At 39.8% G+C, this 22,245-nt stretch overlaps 2 protein-coding genes across 4 annotated transcripts; both read left to right on the top strand.

Annotated features, from left to right (window-relative positions):
- Window positions 1-35: 35 nt before the first annotated feature.
- rtf1 (RTF1 homolog, Paf1/RNA polymerase II complex component) lies at window positions 36-13,381 on the top strand. Of its 3 annotated transcripts, none has more exons than XM_008398948.3 (18): window positions 36-391; window positions 5,141-5,251; window positions 5,376-5,526; window positions 6,458-6,659; window positions 6,758-6,857; window positions 7,054-7,168; window positions 7,609-7,747; window positions 7,827-8,004; window positions 8,101-8,183; window positions 8,970-9,057; window positions 9,168-9,275; window positions 9,366-9,443; window positions 9,541-9,662; window positions 9,887-9,944; window positions 10,433-10,510; window positions 10,856-10,960; window positions 11,241-11,355; window positions 12,260-13,381. In XM_008398948.3, the coding sequence occupies exons 1-18, from the start codon at window positions 308-310 to the stop codon at window positions 12,364-12,366; spliced, it is 2,022 nt and encodes a 673-aa protein (XP_008397170.1). In that variant the 5' UTR covers window positions 36-307; the 3' UTR covers window positions 12,367-13,381. The 3 variants fall into 3 exon arrangements, with proteins under 3 accessions (XP_008397170.1, XP_008397169.1, XP_008397168.1); XM_008398947.3 differs by having other exon boundaries at window positions 6,758-6,872; XM_008398946.3 differs by having other exon boundaries at window positions 6,758-6,875.
- A 1,164-nt stretch (window positions 13,382-14,545) lies between these two features.
- On the top strand, window positions 14,546-21,436 carry golga5 (golgin A5). The gene is made up of 13 exons (XM_081603544.1): window positions 14,546-14,772; window positions 16,154-16,807; window positions 17,645-17,842; window positions 17,928-18,147; window positions 18,240-18,363; window positions 18,453-18,656; window positions 19,210-19,380; window positions 19,458-19,586; window positions 19,664-19,762; window positions 19,913-20,135; window positions 20,240-20,339; window positions 20,414-20,477; window positions 21,050-21,436. Exons 2-13 carry the CDS (start codon window positions 16,162-16,164, stop codon window positions 21,125-21,127), a joined length of 2,256 nt encoding a protein of 751 aa, XP_081459670.1. The 5' UTR covers window positions 14,546-14,772; window positions 16,154-16,161; the 3' UTR covers window positions 21,128-21,436.
- Window positions 21,437-22,245: the final 809 nt, after the last annotated feature.

Genomic DNA, 22,245 nt, shown 5'->3' with positions numbered 1-22,245 from the left:
CTGACTAGCGCACTCACTAACCTTTAGTTCCCTTCTCTGTTCTCGGTGTCCTTTTGTCCGTGTTTTTTTTCCTATCACAAATATTTTTTTAAAGCTTTCAGAATATGAAATGAATATAGTAAAATTACACATTTTGTGTTATTTCCTTAAATCTTTCCAGTATATAAAAGTTCTTGGGGTAAAGCCATTGTGCGCGCATGCTCCGTCCTGCCTTTGAACCAAGAAGACAAGTAGCATCAGCGGCTAATCTCAACCGCTTTGACGACACAGGCGCAGCTAGCAGGTTAGGTTAGCCGCGTAGCAAATCATGGTGAATGTTAAGAAGCGGAAAGTTCGAAACGTGATTGACTCTGACTCTGAAGACAGTGCTAGTGATGACAATTTAGATCAGGTAGGTCCCGTTTTTTCTCCTTAAATTGTCCCCAGCGGTGGGCTCTCCAAGTAGTCAACAATTTTGATGAAGCTAGCGGATGCTAATGGGTTACGCTGTGTTTGGCCTCGCTTGAACAAGCTGATAGTGGGCCTGTCTCACTTGTCACCTTTGCGTAACATAATGCTAACCTCGTCCCTACTGTGTACACACATCATATATCATGAAGTAGAAAGTGCTTTGGGCTCTTGTCCGTCTTGGAAGCCTGTCCAGTCTAGCAATGGTTGCATAAGGCCAGTAATCATGCAGTCTTATGTTACCGCGCCATACACCTTCCTAATGGTTTCCAGTCTTTGGCTGCCTGTCTGTGTCTGCGCGCGGACGAGTGGGGTGTTTGCGTGTTTACAGACTGGAGGGGAACGTGGAAAATGTTCAAATTGAAGCTGTTATGTAGAGATTTGTTTGGTTTAGCATTGAACACTATCTCCTGAATGACGTCATGGGCTCAGAGCTGAAGTTCTATTTCGGTGATGTTGATAAACAAGCGCTGGCAGACGAACGTGACAGCACCGAGGACTGTACGTTCATGCTGAAAATCCCTGCAATTACCGTGTGTATTACTTTTAAAAGCAGAGAACTCGCGTACAAAGCCCGGTCAGTTTTTTTTGTTGTTTTTTTTAACCAAAGTTTATCCACACACTCGCTTTCTAAATGACTTTCTAAATCACAGCAGGAATAGGAATGTTAGCAACATTTCCTGTCACAGAAAACCAAATGTAGAATTGGTCAAGTAACTTACATTATACCAGTAACAGGCATGTGAAAATGAATACAGCTGGAGCACTTTGAAACCTGAAATACTGCTGTGATTCCCCCCCCTCAATGTACATCAACATCTATGAAAGTTTGTCAAACAGTGTGCACAAAGAAATGTGTAATTTCTAAAAAAAAAGGTTAGCTGTTGTCGTGAAATATGTAAAAAAAAAAAAAAAAAGTCCCACTTCTCTGTTTTAGTGGTTGAAATACATGTCAGTTTATTGGAGTTTTAAGCCTGACGATGAGAACAGTGATAAAGAATATCCGTCCTTCATATAATAGGTATATTTAGTTTCCTTTAAACATTTTTTTGTAACTTTTATAATTAAATTTGGAAGTTAAAATAAAAATGATTGTGTATAGAAATCTTATCTTTCACGGGCTAACCAAACACACTTTCATATTAAATCGTCTGATTTTTGTTATAGATATATGCTTAAAAACATTAACTGGCTATACACAAATGAATAATATATTGGATTCTGTCCAACAGACACCGCATGAAATAATATCTGTTGTTTATAGAGCCAAGTCAGCAGTCGACTATAAATAATTGACAGCGACCAGCAGCAAAAGCAGAATTTTATTTGTGCGTGGGCAGTGATAAAAAACAAACAAACCGATAAGCAAACATGAAGTATAGAAAATATTAAACTACCTAAATTGAAAAAATGAAGTCAAACAACTGTAGGAAGAATTGAGTAACTATTTAATGAGGAAATACGAGAAAAAATGTAATCACAAAATTTGATAAAAGTAAATAATCTGTAAAATGGTAAACTTATAAAAGTCAAAAACATTTTTGATTTAGAATAAAAAAAGACAGAAATGCCAAACAGTATGATTAAACAATGTTATCAACCTGTTATCGATAATGTAACTAAAAACACATTTCTTCAACTTAAATGCTGGTCCATCTGGCTTTTAAAAACTCACATTTTTCATTTATGTTAAAAGTTTTCTGGCAGATATCGTGAAGTGGGGCTGCACAATTATTGCTAACATCGTAAATTGAATATCATTTTCCGCAGCTTTCATATCACAAAGAACTGTTTAGAGAGCCATAATTGTTGACTAACGTATTCCAGGTGTTTTGAGCTTATATTTTATCTGCTAGCGTAATATTTAGCCAGGTTGACTGAGCCTGATGGCAGCGGAGGCTCTGACATTGATCCTAATGCGAGAGAAAAAAGAAGAAAATAGGCATACATCGCAGCTGATATAGTCAAAACTATTTACTAATATTCTGCGGCCATAACAATAAGAATAACAAAAACCATGCTAGTAGCATTTATAGCACGAGGTCAGATCGGTGTAGGTCAACTTGAACTGCTTTTCAAAATTTCTGGATATTTTTTCATATCACTCGATTGGCTAAAATTGCAATGTCACTTTTTCATTCATTAGTATGCTAGTATGCTACAGAGTTAGCCTCATTTTGCCAAGAAGTTATTTCTGCCATAGATTTGGTTGCAAAATCAGAGAAAAGCACATACAGTGGTGTGAAAAAGTGTTTGCCCCCTTCCTCATTTCCTGTTTTTTTGCATGTTTGTCACACTTAAGTGTTTCGGAACATCAAACCAATTTAAACAATAGTCAAGGACAACACAAGTAAACACAAAATGCAATTTGTAAATGAAGGTGTTTTTTATTAAAGGAGAAAAAAATCCAAACCATCATGGCCCTGTGTGAAAAAGTGATTGCCCCCTAAACCTAATAACTGGTTGGGCCACCCTTAGCAGCAACAACTGCAACCAAGCGTTTGCGATAACTTGCAATATGTCTTTTACAGCGTTCTGGAGGAATTTTGGCCCACTCATCTTTGCAGAATTGTTCTAATTCAGTTACATTAGAGGGTTTTCGAGCATGAACGGCCTTTTTAAGGTCATACCACAACATCTCAATAGGATTCAGGTCAGGACTTTGGCTAGGCCACTCCAAAGTCTTCATTTTGTTTTTCTTCAGCCATTCAGTGGTGGACTTGCTGGTGTGTTTAGGATCGTTGTCCTGCTGCAGAACCCAAGTTCGTTTCAGCTTGAGTTCACGAACAGATGGTCAAACATTCTCCTTCAGGATCTTTTGGTAGACAGCAGAATTCATAGTTCCATTTATCACAGCAAGTCTTCCAGGTCCTGACGCAGCAAAACAGCCCCAGACCATCACACTACCACCACCATATTTTACTGTTGGTATAATGTTCTTTTTCTGAAATGCAGTGTTCCTTTAACGCCAGATGTAATGGGACACACACCTTCCAAAGAGTTCCACTTTTGTCTCACCGGTCCACAGAATGTTTTCCCAAAAGTCTTGGGGATCATCAAGGTGTGTTTTGGAAAAATTGAGACGAGCTTTAATGTTCTTTTTGCTCAGCAGTGGTTTTCTTCTTGGAACTCTGCCATGCAGGCCATTTTTGCCCAGTCTTTTTCTGATGGTGGAGGCATGAACGCTGACCTTAACTGAGGCAAGTGAGGCCTGCAGTTCTTTGGACATTGTTGTGGGGTCTTTTGTGACCTCTTGGATGAGTCGTCGCTGCGCTCTTGGGGTAATTTTGGGCGGCCGGCCACTGCTAGGAAGGTTCACCACTGTTCCATGTCTTCGCCATTTGTGGATAATGGCTCTCACTGTGGTTCGCTGGATTCCCAAAGCTTTGGAAATGGCTTTATAACCCTTTCCAGACTGATAGATCTTAATTACTTTCTTTCTCAATTGTTCCTGAATTTCTTTGGATCTCGGCATGATGTGTAGTTTTTAAGGATCTTTTGGTGGACTTTACTGGGTCAGGCAGCTCCTATTTAAGTGATGTCTTGATTGAAAATAGGTGTGGCAATAATCAGGCCTGGGTGTGGCTAGAGAAATTGAACTCAGGTGTTAAAAACCACAGTTACAGTATATTTTCACGAGGGGGGCAATCACTTTTTCACACAGGGCCATGATGGTTTGGATTTTTTTCTCCTTTAATAATAAACACCTTCATTTACAAATTGCATTTTGTGCTTACTTGTGTTGTCCTTGACTATTGTTTAAATTGGTTTGATGTTCCGAAACACTTAAGTGTGACAAACATGCAAAAAAACAGGAAATGAGGAAGGGGGCAAACACTTTTTCACACCACTGTATATCTAACTACTGCTGCTACTATCATAGTTATCGATTAATCTATCGGTTTATCTGTTCTGACCATATATCAGATTAATGACGATTAATGCTGCAGATTTTTTATTTTAGCCTTTTTTTTACGTTAGAAATAAAATAATTCTATTCTGTTTGTAAATGAAGGAATTGAATTATTGCTGTTATTGATTTTCAATAACATTCATTTAGCAAACTCTTAATCTTCTGTAGCAAAGGATGAATCTGCAGATGCAAACAACTTCTAACTTGAGTTAACATTTACACAGTGTAGGAATAATCTGTTAATTTAGTTTGATTCACAATTAGATTTCTTTAAATTGATTTTGAACCAAGTGCCACTTGAGGAGTTGTGTGTAGAAAATATTTACACACAAAAACTTTTGTTTTATCTTAAATGTTCAAAATTTTCTTAATTATTTCTTTGCATGTCGTTTATTAAGCAAATGGCCTTTTTTGAGACTGTACACTCTAGTTAACGATTATTCAGTCACTAAATTAGTTGCTGGCTATTTCAGTAGTCGATTCATCCAATTAATCGCTTCAATTCTCTTATCTAACTTTGTTCTTTTAGCTAATTGTTGAATTAAGTTACAAATTTAGAAAAAGTTCTTGACATTTTATTATGACTCAAGATTTAATAAAGACTAAAGTATTGAAGAACGTGTTCCGTTAAGCTCGCGTATTCTCCAGTTTTCATTAACGACTGATATTTTTGCTCTAAAATGCCATCTTGTTCTCACTCCTGTTTGTATTTTTTTTTTTTAAATTGCATCAGGGTTTTGCGTACGACATAAGCAGCTGTCCTCTGCGTTTTTCCTTCAGGAGTTGTTGTCCTTGGCGAAGAGGAAGAGGGTGGACTCAGGCGAGCAGGAAGAGCCTCTGAACAAACCAGCAGCGTCCACAGACTCCGAGACGTCCGACAGCGACGATGAGGTAAGGCAGCCGGACCCGGCGGAATGATGGACCAGAACCCGGTCGTTTCCAGCTGTGAAAACATGAAACACCTTAAAGTGAGACTTGTTGGTTTTTTTTCTTTCTTTTTTTTTCTGCGTTTTAGTGGACCGTGGGCGGCACCAAAGGCAAAAAGAAGGTTAAGCCGGGGAAAGGCTCTGAAAAGAAGAGCGCCACTAAAAAGAAGGTCAACAAGGCCACGGCGTCCGGCAGCTCCGATGGAGACAGCTCGGCGGACAGCTCCGCTCCCGAGGAGGGTAGGACGCCGCAGTTTAGAAAATTCGCCCACACAGAAAGTCCCGAGGTTTTAAGAAAACACGGAGCATTTCTAACAAACTCCAGGTTACATATCACCCTGTATGTCAGGTGGCTGGGATTACGTGACTCACCGTTTCATCTCTTTCATCCCCGGCGGCGGCGCAGCACGCTGGTTTAGGATGACGTTGACTTGTCTTCCATCGCATCGACTCTCTTTTAAAACAGAGTGAAATTCAGACGAGAGATGCTACGGTTTGAGATTTGGTCAAACCTATTTTGAATCCTTATGGAAAAACGATATAAATGTTATCGTTTTTAAAAACGTTACAAAATCATACGGCAAAGTACATTTTCTCTACTTAGCTTTAAAAAAGCAATGATTTTAACTCAGCAACAGCCCACAGTAGCTGCATTACCAAGAACCTGCAAATGGGAACGTCGTGGTAACGGATTTTGTCGAACAATTAATTGTCCCAGAAGTCATTGCGATGAACGGTGATATAGTTGTTTTGAGATTGTTTTCAAGGAATGGTAGTGGGATAATAATGCAAAAAAAAACAAAACATTCTCAAAGATCCATAAACTTGAAATTCTAATGAACATTTAACACTGAAACTGGAAAATATTTTAAAAATCCAAAATAAATAAAACAACAGAATCAACAAATAAAATCAATTATGAAGCCTCTGTAAACAAAGCTGTCCTTAAAAAAAAGGCTAATTGAGACCAACTCTGGGTTATTTCCACACAAATTAGATTAAAAAAACTCAGCAATTTTACGGCACAAAACGCTACACAGTACAAAATCATGGGATCCACTCATCAAATCTGAACAAACTGAGGTACTACATATTTTTTCCCCCCTCAGGCTAAACCAGAAAGTCAGAGTAACGACTTGACAGCATGTTCTCCGTTCCCCGTTTCTTGCAGGCGAGGTTTCAGACTCTGAAAGCAACAGCTCGTCCTCCAGCTCCGACTCGGACTCCTCCGAAGACGAGGTGTTCAAAGACGGTTACGACGACGACTTGATGGGCGACGCCGAGGACCGGGCGCGCCTGGAGCAGATGACCGAGAAGGAGAGGGAGCAGGAGCTGTTCAACAGGATCGAGAAGAGAGAGGTGCTGCGGAGACGGTTGGTGATCCCGCATCGACACACGAAGCTGGGCGTGTGGAGCGTTTCCGTGCTGCTGTTCAAAATGTCCTGATTTCAGCGGATTCTTTGTTTCGAAGGTTCGAAATCAAGAAGAAGCTGAAGACGGCAAAGAAGAAGGAGAAAGAGGAGAAGAAAAAGAAGCAGGAGGAAGAGCAAGAAAAACGGAAACAATCTCAGGTTCAAGACACTCAGGTGGTGGGTCCAGATTGATGATAATGAACAGACCTCCTTTAGGTTCTACTTTTATGGGTGATGCTAAAGCTTTAATTTTCCTCTTTTGTTTGTTTTATTGAAACTAATTGGAAAAAATGAATTTGTACCAACGTCGTTCTTTTTTGTTTTCTTTTTAATTGGTGTTTACGCTCCTGTCCAGGTGTCCATGTCACACAACAAGGAGAGGCGATCAAAACGTGATGAAAAACTGGACAAGAAGTCCCAAGCCATGGAGGAACTGAAAGCTGAACGTGAGAAGAAGAAAAACAAAACGGGTGAGTTTCATCTGAGGCTTTTTAGCGGTAAATTCTGACCTCGTTACCGGGTCTGGGCGATGTGGATTGAATTTTTTTTTTATCATAATATTTTGTGGCACTGTTGTAAGATAACGATAAAAGTGACCATAAGAAAGTATTTATTGCTCTTTTTTTTTTTTAGGTAACCCTGTTGCTGTTACTCTGACACAAACACAAATACTCTTGAAAAACATACCAATGCATAATACACAGTCGAGTGTGATTTAACCATTTTTAAAGTTATCGATATTTATGGATGCTCTCATTGAACAAGCAGTGCAGAAAATGACAAAACTAACAATCCCAGCAATACGGAACGTTTTAGACATGAATTGGAATTTATTACATCACGATAAATCCAAATTCTTATCACGATAAATGTATCACGATTAATGACAAACGATACGATGCCTCCGCAGCTGAACTTCTGGCCAAACGAGAGCCCCTCAAGACGAGCGAGGTCTACTCCGACGACGAAGAGGAGGAGGAGGAAGACGACGACAAGTCGTCGGTCAAAAGCGACCGGAGCTCACGCTCGTCGTCTTTCGACGAAGACGAGTGAGTGCTTTCGGTTGCGAGACGCTCGTCCGCCTCGACGCCTTCGCACGGATTCTCAAACCTGTTCTCCGTCCACCAGGAAAGAGGAGACGCCGCCTAAGTCGCAGCCCGTCTCCCTCCCCGAGGAGCTCAACCGGGTCCGTCTGTCCAGACACAAGCTGGAGCGCTGGTGCCACATGCCCTTCTTTGCGAAGACGGTGACCGGCTGCTTCGTGAGGATAGGCATCGGGAACAGCAGCAGCAAACCGGTCTACAGGGTGAGCTCTTCGCTTTGGTCGCTCTTCCACCGGCGTGCAGCTTCTGAAGCAAAGTTTGTTTTTTATATGCGTTCTGTCCTCTCTTAATGTCTAAAGGTTGCTGAAATTGTGGACGTAGTAGAAACAGCAAAAGTTTATCAACTTGGAACAACACGGACAAACAAGGGATTACAGTTGAGGTAAAAAAAATTTGGAAGATATTTTTTTAAAAATGCAGCAGTTTGCAAAAGGCTGATAAAGTTCTTTCATATTTTGTCATGTTACAACTACAAACCTCTGTGAATTGAATGACGGTTTTCCAAACGTTTTACATACACAAAACTTGAAAGTTTAACATTTATTTCTATTCAGGGATTCCTGCTGTAAATTGCAAACAGGACTTCTTAGGTCTTAATTTTAGCAATCGGTTTCTTCTAAACCACATTTATGGTTTATGGTTCATAATTGAATTGTCCTGTTAAGACCTGAGAGGTAAGTCTGTGCAGCTCCCTCAGAGTTACCACAGTTTTATATTTTTATTTGTTGAAAAAGCAAAAAATTGAAACCTGCTAACCTTTTTTTTTTCTTCCAATGCACAATTATGCAATTTTATGCACAAATACTCATGCACATTTGGTTCATTTTTTAAAAAGGGCCCTACTCAGGTGCACAGTTCTTTTAATCAGATTTTGCCGTTTTTCATTAGGTGTTTTTTTCCTGCTCTGTAAAATTCCCTTCTCTGTACCGTATTTTATTCCTATTTTTTGCGTTCATATTTTTACCTCTGCTCCCATTTGCCTGCCAGTTTAGTGTGGAATAAACAAAATGACAATAAAATACACTGAGGTTTGTGGCTGTAATGTGATACAAATGTGCAGCTATAGAAGGATAGAAACATTTCTGTGAGGCAACTGCATTTGAGACTTTTGATAAACTTTATTATCCTGTTGTTGTCCTTTATCCTTATCGTTGTGAATCTCCTCCAGGCATGGGGCCGACACGCGGGTCTTCAGACTTGAGTTTGTGTCAAACCAAGAGTTCACAGAAAGTGAATTCATGAAATGGAAGGAAGCGGTAAGCGCTTTTGGAAAATTTAAACGAGCTAATTTGTGGAAATGGATGAAGGAAATGAGACCCTTAATATGTTTTCTGCACTTATTCTTTTTATTTTTTTTGTCTTGCAGATGATCGTCGCTGGGATGCAGGTACCGACTCTTGATGAAATCACCAAGAAGGAACAGTCAATCAAAGAAGCTATGAATTACAAGTTCAACGATAAAGACATTGAGGATGTGAGTCAGTTTTTGCCGGTGCTGACGGACGTTCGTTTTGGCGTCTCCTGCAGCGGACTGAAACGCCCCGCCTCGCTTTTCTCTCCACAGATCGTCAAGGAGAAGGACAGGTTCCGAAAAGCGCCACCTAATTATGCTATGAAGAAAACACAGCTACTTAAAGACAAGGTGGAGTAAAATTAGATAGAATCATGTGCAACTTTTAATTCTAATTATTATCTTCACAGCTACCTTTGACTTTTCTTTTTTTTTCTTTTACCTGAAGGCTATGGCAGAAGAAAATGGCGATGGCGAGAAAGTAAAAACTATCCAGGATGAACTGAATGAGCTTGAGGAGAGAGCTGAAGCACTTGACAGACAGAGGACCAAGAACATTTCAGCTATCAGGTAACATTACAATGAATTAAAATGTGACAGATAATAAAAGTTAAAGATTTCCAAGATTGTCTTTTTAAGCACTCAGCAGTCCACCTTACTTGGCACATTTTCTGTTGCTAGATGTCTTTTTTTCACTCTTTTAAGTGAAAGCAACAGAAAATTTGAGTCTTATTAAGCCAAAGGTGGCAAATATTTAATCCAGATGACAAACTAACCTGTTTTCTGTCCTCCAGCTACATTAACCAGAGGAACAGAAGCTGGAACATTGTCGAGTCTGAGAAAGCACTTGTGGTAAGCATCCAGCTTTTATTGTGGTTTCATCCAATAATGGGACATTTCCATGTCTTAATGACAGTTTTTGCAGCACTGTCTGACAAATATCTACTTTATGGAAATTTTTTCTTAGGCTTGGAGTACTCAGTCAGAATAAACTCAAAGGTTATTAGAAAATGCTCATGTAGCACAGGGTTATGAGGAAGTGTTGTTTCTTTATACTCAACGCCGTATTGTCAGCATGAGGTCTAAAGTATGACGGTAAGAATGGGTAGGACTGTGAAACCAGTTGAGTTCAAGGTAGCATTAAATGCTACGTCTTCAGCTATAGTAATCTTATCAGCATTGTAAAAATTAACATTAAGAGCTCAGCAGATGACAAAAAAGAAAACAAAACAAAAGTTGCTTTAGTGCTTAATGCTGCTGCACGTACGTTTGAAGCATTTTACGTGGTTCAGGAGAAAATGTGTTTCAACTATTAAAGTTTAATTTCTTTTTTCTTTCAGGCTGAAGGGCAGAACTCCAAAAACCAACAAATGGACCCCTTCACTCGAAGGCAGTGCAAACCCACCATGGTGTCAAATGTACGATTTCTATAAGAGAACTCGCCGTCTTTGATATTTCACCTCATATTTCTAGCTAAACTCTTTAATCTGACTATTAAAAATGATTGGTGTATGTTATAGCATTAAGATATTTTTTGATGATGCATATAAGATTTTGCTGTTTTTTTGTTTTTGTTTTGTTTTGTTTTTTTTTTATAAATGAGCAATGGTAATACAACAAGCTAATCTTTCCTCGTTGATTAGTTAGGCTATCTGCTGGGGTAGCTAACACCCAAAGACGTATAGCTTCTCTATAAAACAAGCTTTTTGCTTCTGTTTAATTTCTGGAACTGACTCTTTTTTTCTTTTCTTTCTTTTCTTCAGGCCAGGGATCCGTCGGTCCATGCAGCTATTCTTGCTCACCTGAACCAAAAGTATGGCTCAGGGTCAGGAGGTGCAGATCCCACTAGCACAGAGAAGAACAACGTGGTAAGGAGAACTAGAAATCATGTCTTTTCTTTTTCTCTTGAGGAAATGTGATTACATTGTCAGTCTGATGACTTTAAGTGGGACTTGTTCAAAGATTTTATCCTTTAATCCAAAAGGAGTTCAACTGATTAGCATTTGGTTGTTGTTTTTAAAACACAGCATCTCATTTCTCATGGTGTTCTAGTCATGTCATAATAAGTTGGAAGCCATCAGAACCTGCCAAGCTGAGCCAGACATCTGAACCTTGACCTCTTCTTTATCTTTGCTCATTTTGCTGCAGGGCCCAGCAAACCCTAAAGACAAAGATGTCCCCAAACCAACCACTGACCTCTCAGAAGACTTGTTTAAAGTTCACGATTTTGATGTTAAGATTGACCTACAGGTCCCTAATGCAGGTGAGACGGTTTCTGCTGTTCGTGGTTTCAGATTGTATTTTTATCGTGATTTTAGGCGCTCGGTTTAAAGAGCAGCAGTCCGCTTCGTGAAACCTCCAGTTAGACTTTTGGGTGAATGTCTCTGCCAGTTTTTCATGTCTTGACACGAACATTATTCTCCATTTCAAGTCTTGACACAGATTCTTAACTGTGGTAACGTCAGGACTTTGACTGGACCATTCCAACACATAAATATACTTCAATCTGAACCATTCCATTGCAACCCTTTCTGTGGGCTTAAGGTTGGCTGAAATGATTAATCGCATTAATTGTGATTAATCATGATTGAAATGATCGTCAACTAATTTAGTAATCGATTAGTCGCTAACAACACACTCAGATATTTAATTAAGATAGAACTGAACAATATATATATATATATATATATATATATTGCATTTTAGATTAATTAAAAAAAAAAAACTTTTGACTATAAATATGTTCTACCCAGACCTCTTCAAGTGGCATAGTTTTAGCTTTGCCTGGTTCAGGTTCTATAAAACAAATCCCTCCCATTAAGCACTTTTTGCTATTCAATTATTAATCTCTTAATCCAGAAAATAATCAACAGATTAGCCCAACACTGAAAAGATCGAGCTTTAGAGTTTAGTTAGAAATAAGTTTTAATTATGTTTTTTGTTAGCTGCAGACGCATCATTGGCTACAAATGTTAATTTTGTCATTTAAAAAAAGCTAATAGGCATTTCTTTCTTTGCATCATGTCTATTACTGTGTAGAAAAGACTTGATATTAAATGAAAAATCAGAAAGTTTCACTTTGTTTATCCAATTAGTTGAGTAATCATCCGAAAAATCGATAGATTAATCGATTGCCAAACCGATCTTTATATCCTGTCTTCCTGCAGAAGCTAAATCTCTTTCTGTGAGCTCCAACGCGCTGCCAGTGAAGGACGGTGCTCCTCGCCGCTCCCTCAACCTGGAGGACTACAAGAAGAGGAGGGGTCTGATCTGACGGGGCAGACCATCACTCCGAAACCACATTGCATGTGCTATAGGTTTTTCTGAGAAAGTGAATGTGTGTTTGAGTGAGCTCAAGCTGGAGAGAGGGTGTGTGTGTGTGTGTGTGTGTGTGTGTGTGTGTGTGTGTGTGTGTGTGTGTGTGTGTGTGTGTGTGTGTGTGTGTGTGTGTGTGTGTGTGTGTGTGTGTGTGTGTGTGTGTGCGTGTGCGTGTGAATGAGTGAGTCCAGGAGAATGTGTGTTCATCCAAACAGGAATTACTGATGGAACAAATGCAACAAGGATCACTGTTGGAAGAAACATGTTTAAATAACTGTTGTTCTTGCATTAGCCCCAAACCAACCAGCTGGTTTACCGAGGAGTTGTTTTTATTTTTCTTTTTGCTTTTTATTTAACCTCTTTTTTTTCCCCCCCTCCCACTCTCATAAAGGCAGCACATTCGGATCATTACCTTGGATAAGGACACTATCTTAGAAGACTTTGGGTTGTTGTGTTTATTTTTTATTTTTTTATTTACTGGACATCTGATGGAGTGGTCAAGCTTGCCCCTTTCCAGCAATCAGACAGCGTTGTGAACCTTTTACCTGCCATAAATGTACAATCATCTGCAGCCCCCCCCCAGCAGTCCATCCTGGAGTCAGAACAAGTCTCATGGGTTCTGCAGCGTAGATGATTACGGTCCGATTCGACCACATCCGCGCCAAAGCAGATGAACTGTTCGGAAAACACGTGAGCTTGGACACTTTTTAGGTCTTCAAAAATAGATTTACAGAGGAACTATTTTTCTTTAGCCTGGTTATAAAGGTGAAGCTTCATTTCTCTTATCTTGTTTGGTTGTTCATGGCACTAACTCTCCCCTCCCTCTTACTCCCCCCTGCTGTGAACTCCCAGAGCAGATTCTCCATGTTATCGATTGTGTCAATAGTAAGTTCTTGTATTGATGTGGCATGCCATGTAAATATGCATTTTCAAGTGAGTGCGGAAAAAGAATAAAGAGGCACTGTTTCATATCTGTCGCGTCCGTTTGTTTGCTAATACTGAGCGCCAATATCGATTAATTCAAATAAAAATATCAGACTAAAATTACTATAGTCTAGTTAATTCTTCAGTTGATAGTATTATTTATATTAAACCATCTACTGTTTTCCCATTCCTTTCTACTAAAGTGCTTTTTTTTGTTGTTGTTTTTGGTATTGAAAAGTAGTTGTATGTAACCTTCCAGTCATTAGGAAGATGCTGTTAAACAGTTTTGTTTAAATAAAGCTTCATTCTGAAAACAAAGTCTGAAATTTTTAGAGCCAAATGTGATTCAGAAACAAAAATGATTAAAAAGAAACACTGGGAATACCTTTATTATGGGTATTATAACCCAGGTGTTTTATTTTAAGTAACCTATAACAGTTTGAAATTAATGGATGAAACTTGTGCGACTACATGGGGCATTATTTCCATTTTTTTAGTGTACAGATATTAAAATTTAAAAGGCAGCCACTGACTAAAACACATCTAGTCTAAACCCATGCCAACTATAGTGCTTTATAACCTATTTTAAAATATGTCAAATGTCGTTCTCTGTGGTGTTTACTACTATCTGATTAGTTCGACTCCTTGCTTATTTTATTAATGCCATCAACTAAATTACAGTTTGTTTTTTAATAAAACTTTAATATTAGACGTAGAGTACACTCAGAATACATTATCAATAATAAACATTTCCACTAATTACAGAAGGACTTAAAAAGCATAATGGAGAGAAAAAAACAAGGTTATGAAACATCAGTAATCAATAACCAAAAACCTAGTGTTTTCACTATATAGTGCAAAATACGAGTTCAATAATAAGAAATTAATATTTAAAATGTGTATTCAGTTTAGGTCTTAGCAGTCAAATGAACATAGTATATACATATTGAAATGGGAACAGGACACTTGACACTTGGTGATTTTATGTATCTTCTTAAACATTCAACCCAAATACCTGAGTACAGTTGTGTATTTGTTTTTCTTTCATTGTTTTTTGTTTTCTTTTAGTTTACTTTGTATTTTGTAAAAACCCCAGTATTACAAATTCTTGCTTCATTACAAAATTGTGTTAGTATTGTCACTGTATATTTCTTAAAGGGATAAAATCATACTACCGCCAGCTAGTATGTTTAAAAGGCGTCCCTCTCCCAATATGGCGGACGAGTTGACGTGTCGCTGAAGCGACCTGAGAAAGTGGGCCATTTCCTGGAGCAGTTCCTGGTCCACGTATTGAGAAGCTCACATTATATCCTCTTTGACAGATAATGACATTTGACTATGTTTATCCAACGGGACGTTCCCTTTCATGTCTAAGCAATAAACCTCGACGACTTCCGGCAGACTGGAAACCCAGTAAACCTCGACTTTTTATCACACGGTACGTTTGAAGATTAATATTTTTTAGCTAGTTAGCCTGTTAGCTTTAGCTGTGACAGAACTCTTAAGTACAAGTTTTATAGTTTGTTGCACTGCAGCTAATGATGCTTTTCATCGTAATTATTTTCCCCTTTTAATGTATTTCTGTCAGTTTTTATCATTGGAACCTACCATATGGAAATAGGCAAGAATTAAATTGGTTAGCATCATAGCTGTGTAAGAGTCGTGTATTACCAAGAGTTCTGGGTGAATTGCTTTACTCTGTTGTAAAAACGTGAAAAATCCTTAGCTAAGACGTGTTTGAACTGTTTGTCATTTGCACTTCTCTAGTTAAAGTTTTTAGTTAATAAAAGCACAAAAATCAGCATTATATCTAACATTAGGAGATCTTGACACTGCCTCTGTTGGTGCAGTTAAATTATTTACTTGCACAAGTATTCAATCTAGCTGGAACATTTTGCAGCCTTAAACTCAAGTGTGCTTTGTTGGATTTTAAAGTGATCATCCTACACAATAAAAAGAGTATAAACATGAAATGAAAGGACAGTGATGCACGGGTTGAAACATTTTTGCATGAAATCTAAAAAGGGTAGGGCGCTTGTATATTTAGCCCCTCGTAATTTAATTCTCTTGATATAAAATCTAGTATGCCTCCAGTTGGGAATCTGTCGCAAGAGCTGAAACGTTGATTTCCATAACTGCTATACATCTGACAGAACGTGAGCGTGTACTTGGGTAAAACATTTCACTCTCTAGATGTGCAGATAGATGACTGTACAAAATACTGACTCAAGATGGGCTGCAAATACACATGCGCACCACACTTTTCAGATCCTTAGTTGTAAAATGCGTCATTTTGTGTTGGTCCAGAGAAAATATGTTGAAGATTTTTTTTAAGTGAGAAAAAGAAGCTTTTGACTAAATTTGGCTGATGTTGATTTTACTAATCGATTAATCTATCAGTTGTTCTGATGATTAATTGGATATGAAATTTACACTTTCTGTAGTTTTTTTTAAATTAAACTACTTAGGTATTTTCTATGCAAGATTAGACATGAATTCAAAGAAGGAAATAAATAATTAAATTCTTTATAATAAGAAAATAAACATTTTATTGCCTAAAATACAATAACAAAGTATTCCTTTTGTGAATATGAACCAGGTGAATTTAAAAACATTTATCTTAAATTTGAGATGTATATACATTGTTGTTAATTTCTGTTCATATGTTGTTTCAGCAAATTGCCTTTTTTTGAGTCTATATTCTGCAGTTAACGATTAATCGATTACTAAATTAGTTGACGATTATTTGAGTTTTAATCAGTCCAATTAATCATTTCAGCCCTAATACTGAGTCTTGCTGTCTCTGCTTGTTGTTTCAGGGTGCAACATGTCTTGGTTTACTGATCTGGCAGGAAAAGCTGAAGACTTCCTGAATAAGGTGGACCAAGGAGCTGCTACCGCCCTGAGCAAAAACCAAGCTGAGGGATCCGCCTTCTCCTCGCCCTACGGAGAAGAATCTGCCGCCACTGACTACAATCCCGCTGCGTACAAGACGGAGAAAGCCGTGACGCACCATGGCTACCCGTCTTCTCGCGACGCGCCCAGCTACATCTCCGCTGCGGCCGGCAACGTCAAGAAATCTAGCGCCACTCTCCTCGCTGGGACAGCCAACGTGCCCAGCAACCCCTCCGCTTCTGGCGTCTCGAACCCCGCCAAGACCTCGGCAGGCTTCGTGAGGCCCAAAAAGAGCGAGCAGGATGTGGACGACGACATGCTCTTCGACTTCCTGAACAGCTCGGACCCGCCAGACAGCGGCAGCAGCAGGAGGGATTCGAGGAGAGAACTCGCGAAAGCTCCAGTTATGGAAGTCCAAAGCCCGACGCCTCCGCCTTCTGTTACCCCTCATGCCAACCTCTCGGCCCCATCCACACCCCCTTCCACCCGTGGGGTGTCGAGGGCCTCAAGCATGAGCTCGCTGTCGGCGCACAGCATCAAAACCTCGGAGGAAAATTCTGCTAAGGAGCAAAGTCAAGGTTGGAGCTTGGGATTTAATATCCTCGATGATGAGAATATTTAAGATACTTTAAGTATGGATGCAAACAACTAATCGACTTACAATTATTTGCCAGTGAATGGTTTATTAGATTAAAATGAGTTCCGATCGATTAACTAATATCGTCTTAGACCGTCTTTTCGTGTTGCAGATTGGCCGCCAACCAGCAGAGGGCGGCGCTGGTCATCCTTAAACGGAGCCAGGTGATACTGGAACAAAGATGGCGGAGATATCGCTGAACGGGAAAGAGAAACGGTCCCGCAAAATGCACTTCATGCGGTTCTGTTTTGAAATATAAACACTAAAACAAACTCCTTAAGTTGTCACCTTTTTAGCGCTCATTAAGACGAGTTGCATGATGGAGCAAAGTCAACTTCTCATTCAGAAATTACTGATTTGCTACGGGGGCGAGGATGTGATTACTCTGATCGAGTATCAGGGACAGTTTAGAGAAAGAGCGGGGTAAATTTCAGCCAAAAAACTTCCGTCTCAAAATATTTTGAGATTAATTGCAGAAATGTTCGAGAAAAATTGGAAATTTCTGAACATCAAAAGTCAAAAATTATTTCCATGCTTTTTCTAGAAACATTTTGAGTCTTTTTCTAGCAAATGTTCCAGTATTCAACTCAGAAATTTCTTTGTTTTAGAAATTTTCTGAAACTTTTTTGTCGAAATATACAACTCCTTTTTTGCTATCTACATCAAGTAACTCGGCATCTCTAGTTGAAGCTCAACAAGGACTCTGCTGTTGTTAAGTTATCAGCTTCAGTACTCAGTTCTTCTAACCTTTTTCATCATGTTTTCCTCTGTACCGCAGATACACCCGAGAGCTCTGACTCTGGCCTGGCTCCGCCGCAGGAGTCCAGCAGGCCGGAGCCCGCTTTCCCCACAGAGGAGCCGCAGAGCCAGATCCTGTCCAGCCTGCGCCTGGAGAACCAGCTGCTACGCAACGAGGTGGCCTCCCTCAACCAAGAGATGGCCTCGGTCATCCAGAGGGCCAAAGACTTACAAGACGGTGAATTCAAATACAAACCGCACAGAAACTGTCGACGCGTCTCCCGTTTAGTTTTAAAAAATGTGGTTTCTCCGTCTCCCTCCAGAATTGAACCAGGCCCGCCTGCGCGCCGACAAGCGGAACTCGGAGCAGTCGCAGACCGACCGCACGCTGAGAGAACTTCGCTCGCAGGTCGACGACCTCACCGAGGCGCTCTCTGCCAAAGACGGCCAACTCGCGGTCCTCAAAGTCCGACTCGACGAAGCCGATCAGCTGCTGAAGTCTCGCAGTTTTGCACTGGAGGAAGCGCGGAAGGAAAAGTCGAGGTGCTGCTTTGGCGCCGCTGGTTTAACATCAAACTCGGTTTGATTTCAAATCCTCACCGTGTCGGGGAATTATTTTCTTGATTTTTCTGTAGAATAATGCAAGATCACACAGAAGGCAGCAGCATGCACTCCCAAGCTCTGGAGAAGATACAGGAGAGGCTGCGGGATGCGGAGCTCTCTGTCAGGAGGGAACAGGACAGCTACCGGCAGATGCAGGTGAACCTTTTTCGTTTGTTGAGTTTAACGAATAGAAGAAAAGAAAAAAAAAAACGCTGACACTAAATGGCGCTCTGGTCCTTGTGAAGAGCGAGTACGCCGACCGGCTGGGGAAGCTGGAGGCCGAGCGGCAGACCCTGGCAGAGACGTTGACGGCGGCGGAGCGCCGGGCGGTGGAGGAGAAGGTCAGGGTCGACGACCTCCAGCAGCAAATGAAAAGTGCCAAAGCGGCGGCCGAGACTGCCAAGCAGGAGCTACAAGACTACAAGCACAAGGCTTCACGCATCCTGCAGGTCAGGCTTGGCTTTGGTCTGGAAAGAAATCAGACAATGGGACACAGCACCTCGGCCTGTCACAATAAATAATAAATCAAGTAAACAAATGATAAATGAAAAGAAACTCAATATTAATTTCAGTTGTTTTTTCTGTTGTTTTCAGTCAAAGCCAGGGTTTAAATCTAATTGTGAAACTGTGAAAGGACTAGGAAATCAGAGTTTACCTGTGCTCTCTATCCAATCTATCTGAGCTTGAGCTATTATTTATTAGACTTGTAGCGAAAGGCAAACATGTTTGCTAGCTGCTAATTATCAACATAGGGTGCTAAATACTAACGCATGCCACACTTTCCAGATTTTAATATGTAAAAATAATTTAAAAAAAAAGTTTCTCTCAAAAATTTTTGTCTACTTTGTTAGTCAGTAACATAAATCATAATGAAATACTCCGAGATTTGTGGCCGTAACATGACTACGTGAAAAAAGTTCTGCAAATGCATCGGAGCATCTCTCTGCTTCCCTCGAGGTTCCTCTAAACCTTTCTTCATTCTGTTTGTGTTGTTTTGTTAAGTCCAAAGAGAAGCTAATAAGCAGCTTGAAGGAGGGCTCGGGTCTGGACGTGGGCGACGGCGGCGGGACCATGGCCTTGGAGATGGAGGAACTCCGTCACGAAAAGGAGCTCCAGAGGGAAGAGATTCAAAAGCTGCAGGGGCAAGTCGGCACGCTCCGGGCGGAAATACAGGCGAGTTCTTACATCTGGCGACAAGAAAGGCTGCTAAGTCACGTTGCTTTTGCTCAACGGCCGTTTATTCCGCACAGGATTTGGAGAACCAGGCGCTGGCAGAGGCAGAAACATGGCGGGAGCAGCAGGTCCACCTGCAGGAGCAACAGGCCTTACAGAACCGGGCCAAGCAGGATTTAGAAGCCGAGGTGGAGCGCTACAAGCAGGTAAAGGTAGCAGTCGTGACAAAACAGTATTTGTTTCGGCGGGAATGTTTCGACTAATTGTTGGTTACGGGATGCAGGAGCTGCAATACCTTGAGGACGAGCACCACCGGGCCAAAATCAACCTGCAGAGCCGAATCAAAGACAGAGAAGATGAAATCCAGAAACTCAGGAATCAGGTCAGAACCGCTTTAAAGTCACAAAATATATATATAAAAAAAAAAAACAGATTTCAGCCTGTAACTGATGTTTTATTGACAACTGAGAACATGCTCCTTCCAATTCACCGGTATTTCTTTTGAACTCTTTTATTTTATTTTATTTTTCAGCTGACCAACAAGACTCTGAGCAGCAGCAGCCAGACGGAGCTGGAGAATCGCCTCCACCAGCTGACGGAGACGCTGATCCAGAAGCAGACCATGCTGGAGGCCCTGGGCACGGAGAAAAGCTCGCTGGTCTTCCAGCTGGAGCGTCTGGAGCAGCAGCTAAAGAGCGCGCAGGGAGGCCAAAGCGGGGGCTCGTCCATCAACATGAGCACCCTGGAGGGTCCAGGTTAGACGATTTGTTTGTTTTTCTTTCAGTGACCACTTTTTAGTCATATTTAGACATAAAATAGTAAAAATCATTTGTGTTTTTTTTCTTTTCTCGGCGGTTAGGAACGCGTCAGAGAAACACACCGGTGTTGTTCAGCGATCAGGACAGTCCAGGTGTGTACGGAAAAGTCCGGAAGGCAGCCAGCACCATCGACCGTTTCAGGTGAGCCTTCATCCTCGTCTTTACAGTTATTTAAATCCTTCCTCCATCTTGACAACGTTTCTGTTGCCTGGCAGCATAAGACTGGGGATCTTCCTGAGGCGCTACCCCATGGCCAGGCTTTTCGTCATCCTTTACATGGTGAGTCCTCACTTTAACACCGAGCGTCAGTGAACCTGTCACAGGAAGCGATAAATCACATGATAAATTAAAGTGAGCGCAATCATTTCCATTTGCACAATAAGTCTTCAGAGAGATGCTTCCTTTTAATATCGTTGCTAAGCCGCCATTTTGAGAAATGCTGCAAAAAATTTGACACCCAGTACAAAGTAGTTTGCTTGTGCTACCTGCCCCTTTTGCTTGTTTTCCCAGTCTAAGCTGAATAATTTTTTTGTTTGTTTGGTTTTTTTTTTAATGCAATTTTGGTTACAGACGCACTAACCCGTTTTAATTATTGCTGTTTTGTTTTCTTTTATTTTTTCAATATTTAAAATCTCATCATGTTTCAGTGTTTGATATGTTTTATAAATGTTTTATTTTTTTTTGTATTTTTGAGAGGGTATTCTCGCAATAATAATTTATATTATTAGTTGAAAATGGTCTCAAAACAACAATATTGTTGGTTTACCACAATAATTTTTGGGATAGTTTAATGTCCAACAATACAATCCAAGTGTTTAATCAAAGTTTTTTGTTTTTTTTCTTTTCTTCAGGCGGTGCTGCATCTGTGGGTCATGATTGTTCTTCTAACTTACACACCAGAAATGCACGGCAGCCCTGACGGGAGATAGAAGACAACTGGACATTTCTAGATTTTCTATGTTCCTTCAACGTAAGGAAGCTGCTGGAAAATGGGCCCTGGGACCTGACTCTCCCTGTTTTGCACACACAATGCTACGAACTGAAGACATTTCTTCACATTTATTGTTGGTTTCTTGGGCTGATGGCCGAGAGCTGCATTGAGTTTTAAACTAAATACAGAGTGGTTATACTGTGTTGGTTTTGTTCTCTACGTTAAACTTTCTTTCCGCTGTACTCTTAAGAGATTGTATGTAACACTATGTAAAAAAATAAAATAAAGGGTTTTAATAAATATGTAAGAGGAGAAAACATTGCGTTTTTTCCTGGAGATCCCTAAATTCACCCAAACCAATCTCTATGGTTATTTTCACGTTTTGTCTTGTTACAATCACAAACCTTTTTTGTGTTTTATTGGAATTTTAAGTGCTGCTTTGCACTTAAATTTGAAGTGGACTTATTACTGTATATGGTGTTGTAACATTTTCTACAAAGATCTGTGTTGTAAATTTGTATTTAGCGCTGCTGAGTCTTTTTAAGAACCACCTTCCTAACTAGACACTAAAATTTTTAGTTAATTCTTTGGAAAATAGCTAAAACTGAGCGTTAATTTTGAACTCATATTACTTTTGAATGGTCATTCGAACATGAATATACTTTAATTTAAAAATATGTAATTGTAGCTCTAGTAATCGGAACAGGTTGAAAAGTATAGAGTATTAATAGATTTGAAGTTTTGATTGTCAAATTCTAAGAGACAATCCCAGTTCAAGACCTGGGAAAAAAACTTGACTTTGGAAAATAAAACAAATGCACAACAGTGCTGGATAATTTAACCAAAAGAAACATATATATATATATATATATATATATATAATTTTTTTTTTTTTTTTTTTTGTTACATTTCTGGAGGTTTGCAGATTGTTAAAGGTAGATCCCTATATTTTCCTGATGTGGTTTGCTTTTTCTTAATCTGGTGGCCGTAGTGTTCAAACTAAATCACATCATATTATATTATTATTTTTTATTAATTTGTAAAAATGTGTTCTTGACTTCATATTTTTTGGTTATTTACAAGGCTTATTTGTTGGTTTAAATTTTGCTTTGCTTT

The sequence above is a fragment of the Poecilia reticulata genome, chromosome 22, assembly GCF_904066995.2.
Source record: "Poecilia reticulata chromosome 22, P_reticulata-male-v2, whole genome shotgun sequence".
Taxonomy (NCBI): Eukaryota; Metazoa; Chordata; class Actinopteri; order Cyprinodontiformes; family Poeciliidae; genus Poecilia; species Poecilia reticulata.
Note: the sequence above shows the minus strand (reverse complement) of the source record. Positions and strands in the feature narration are given on the sequence as shown.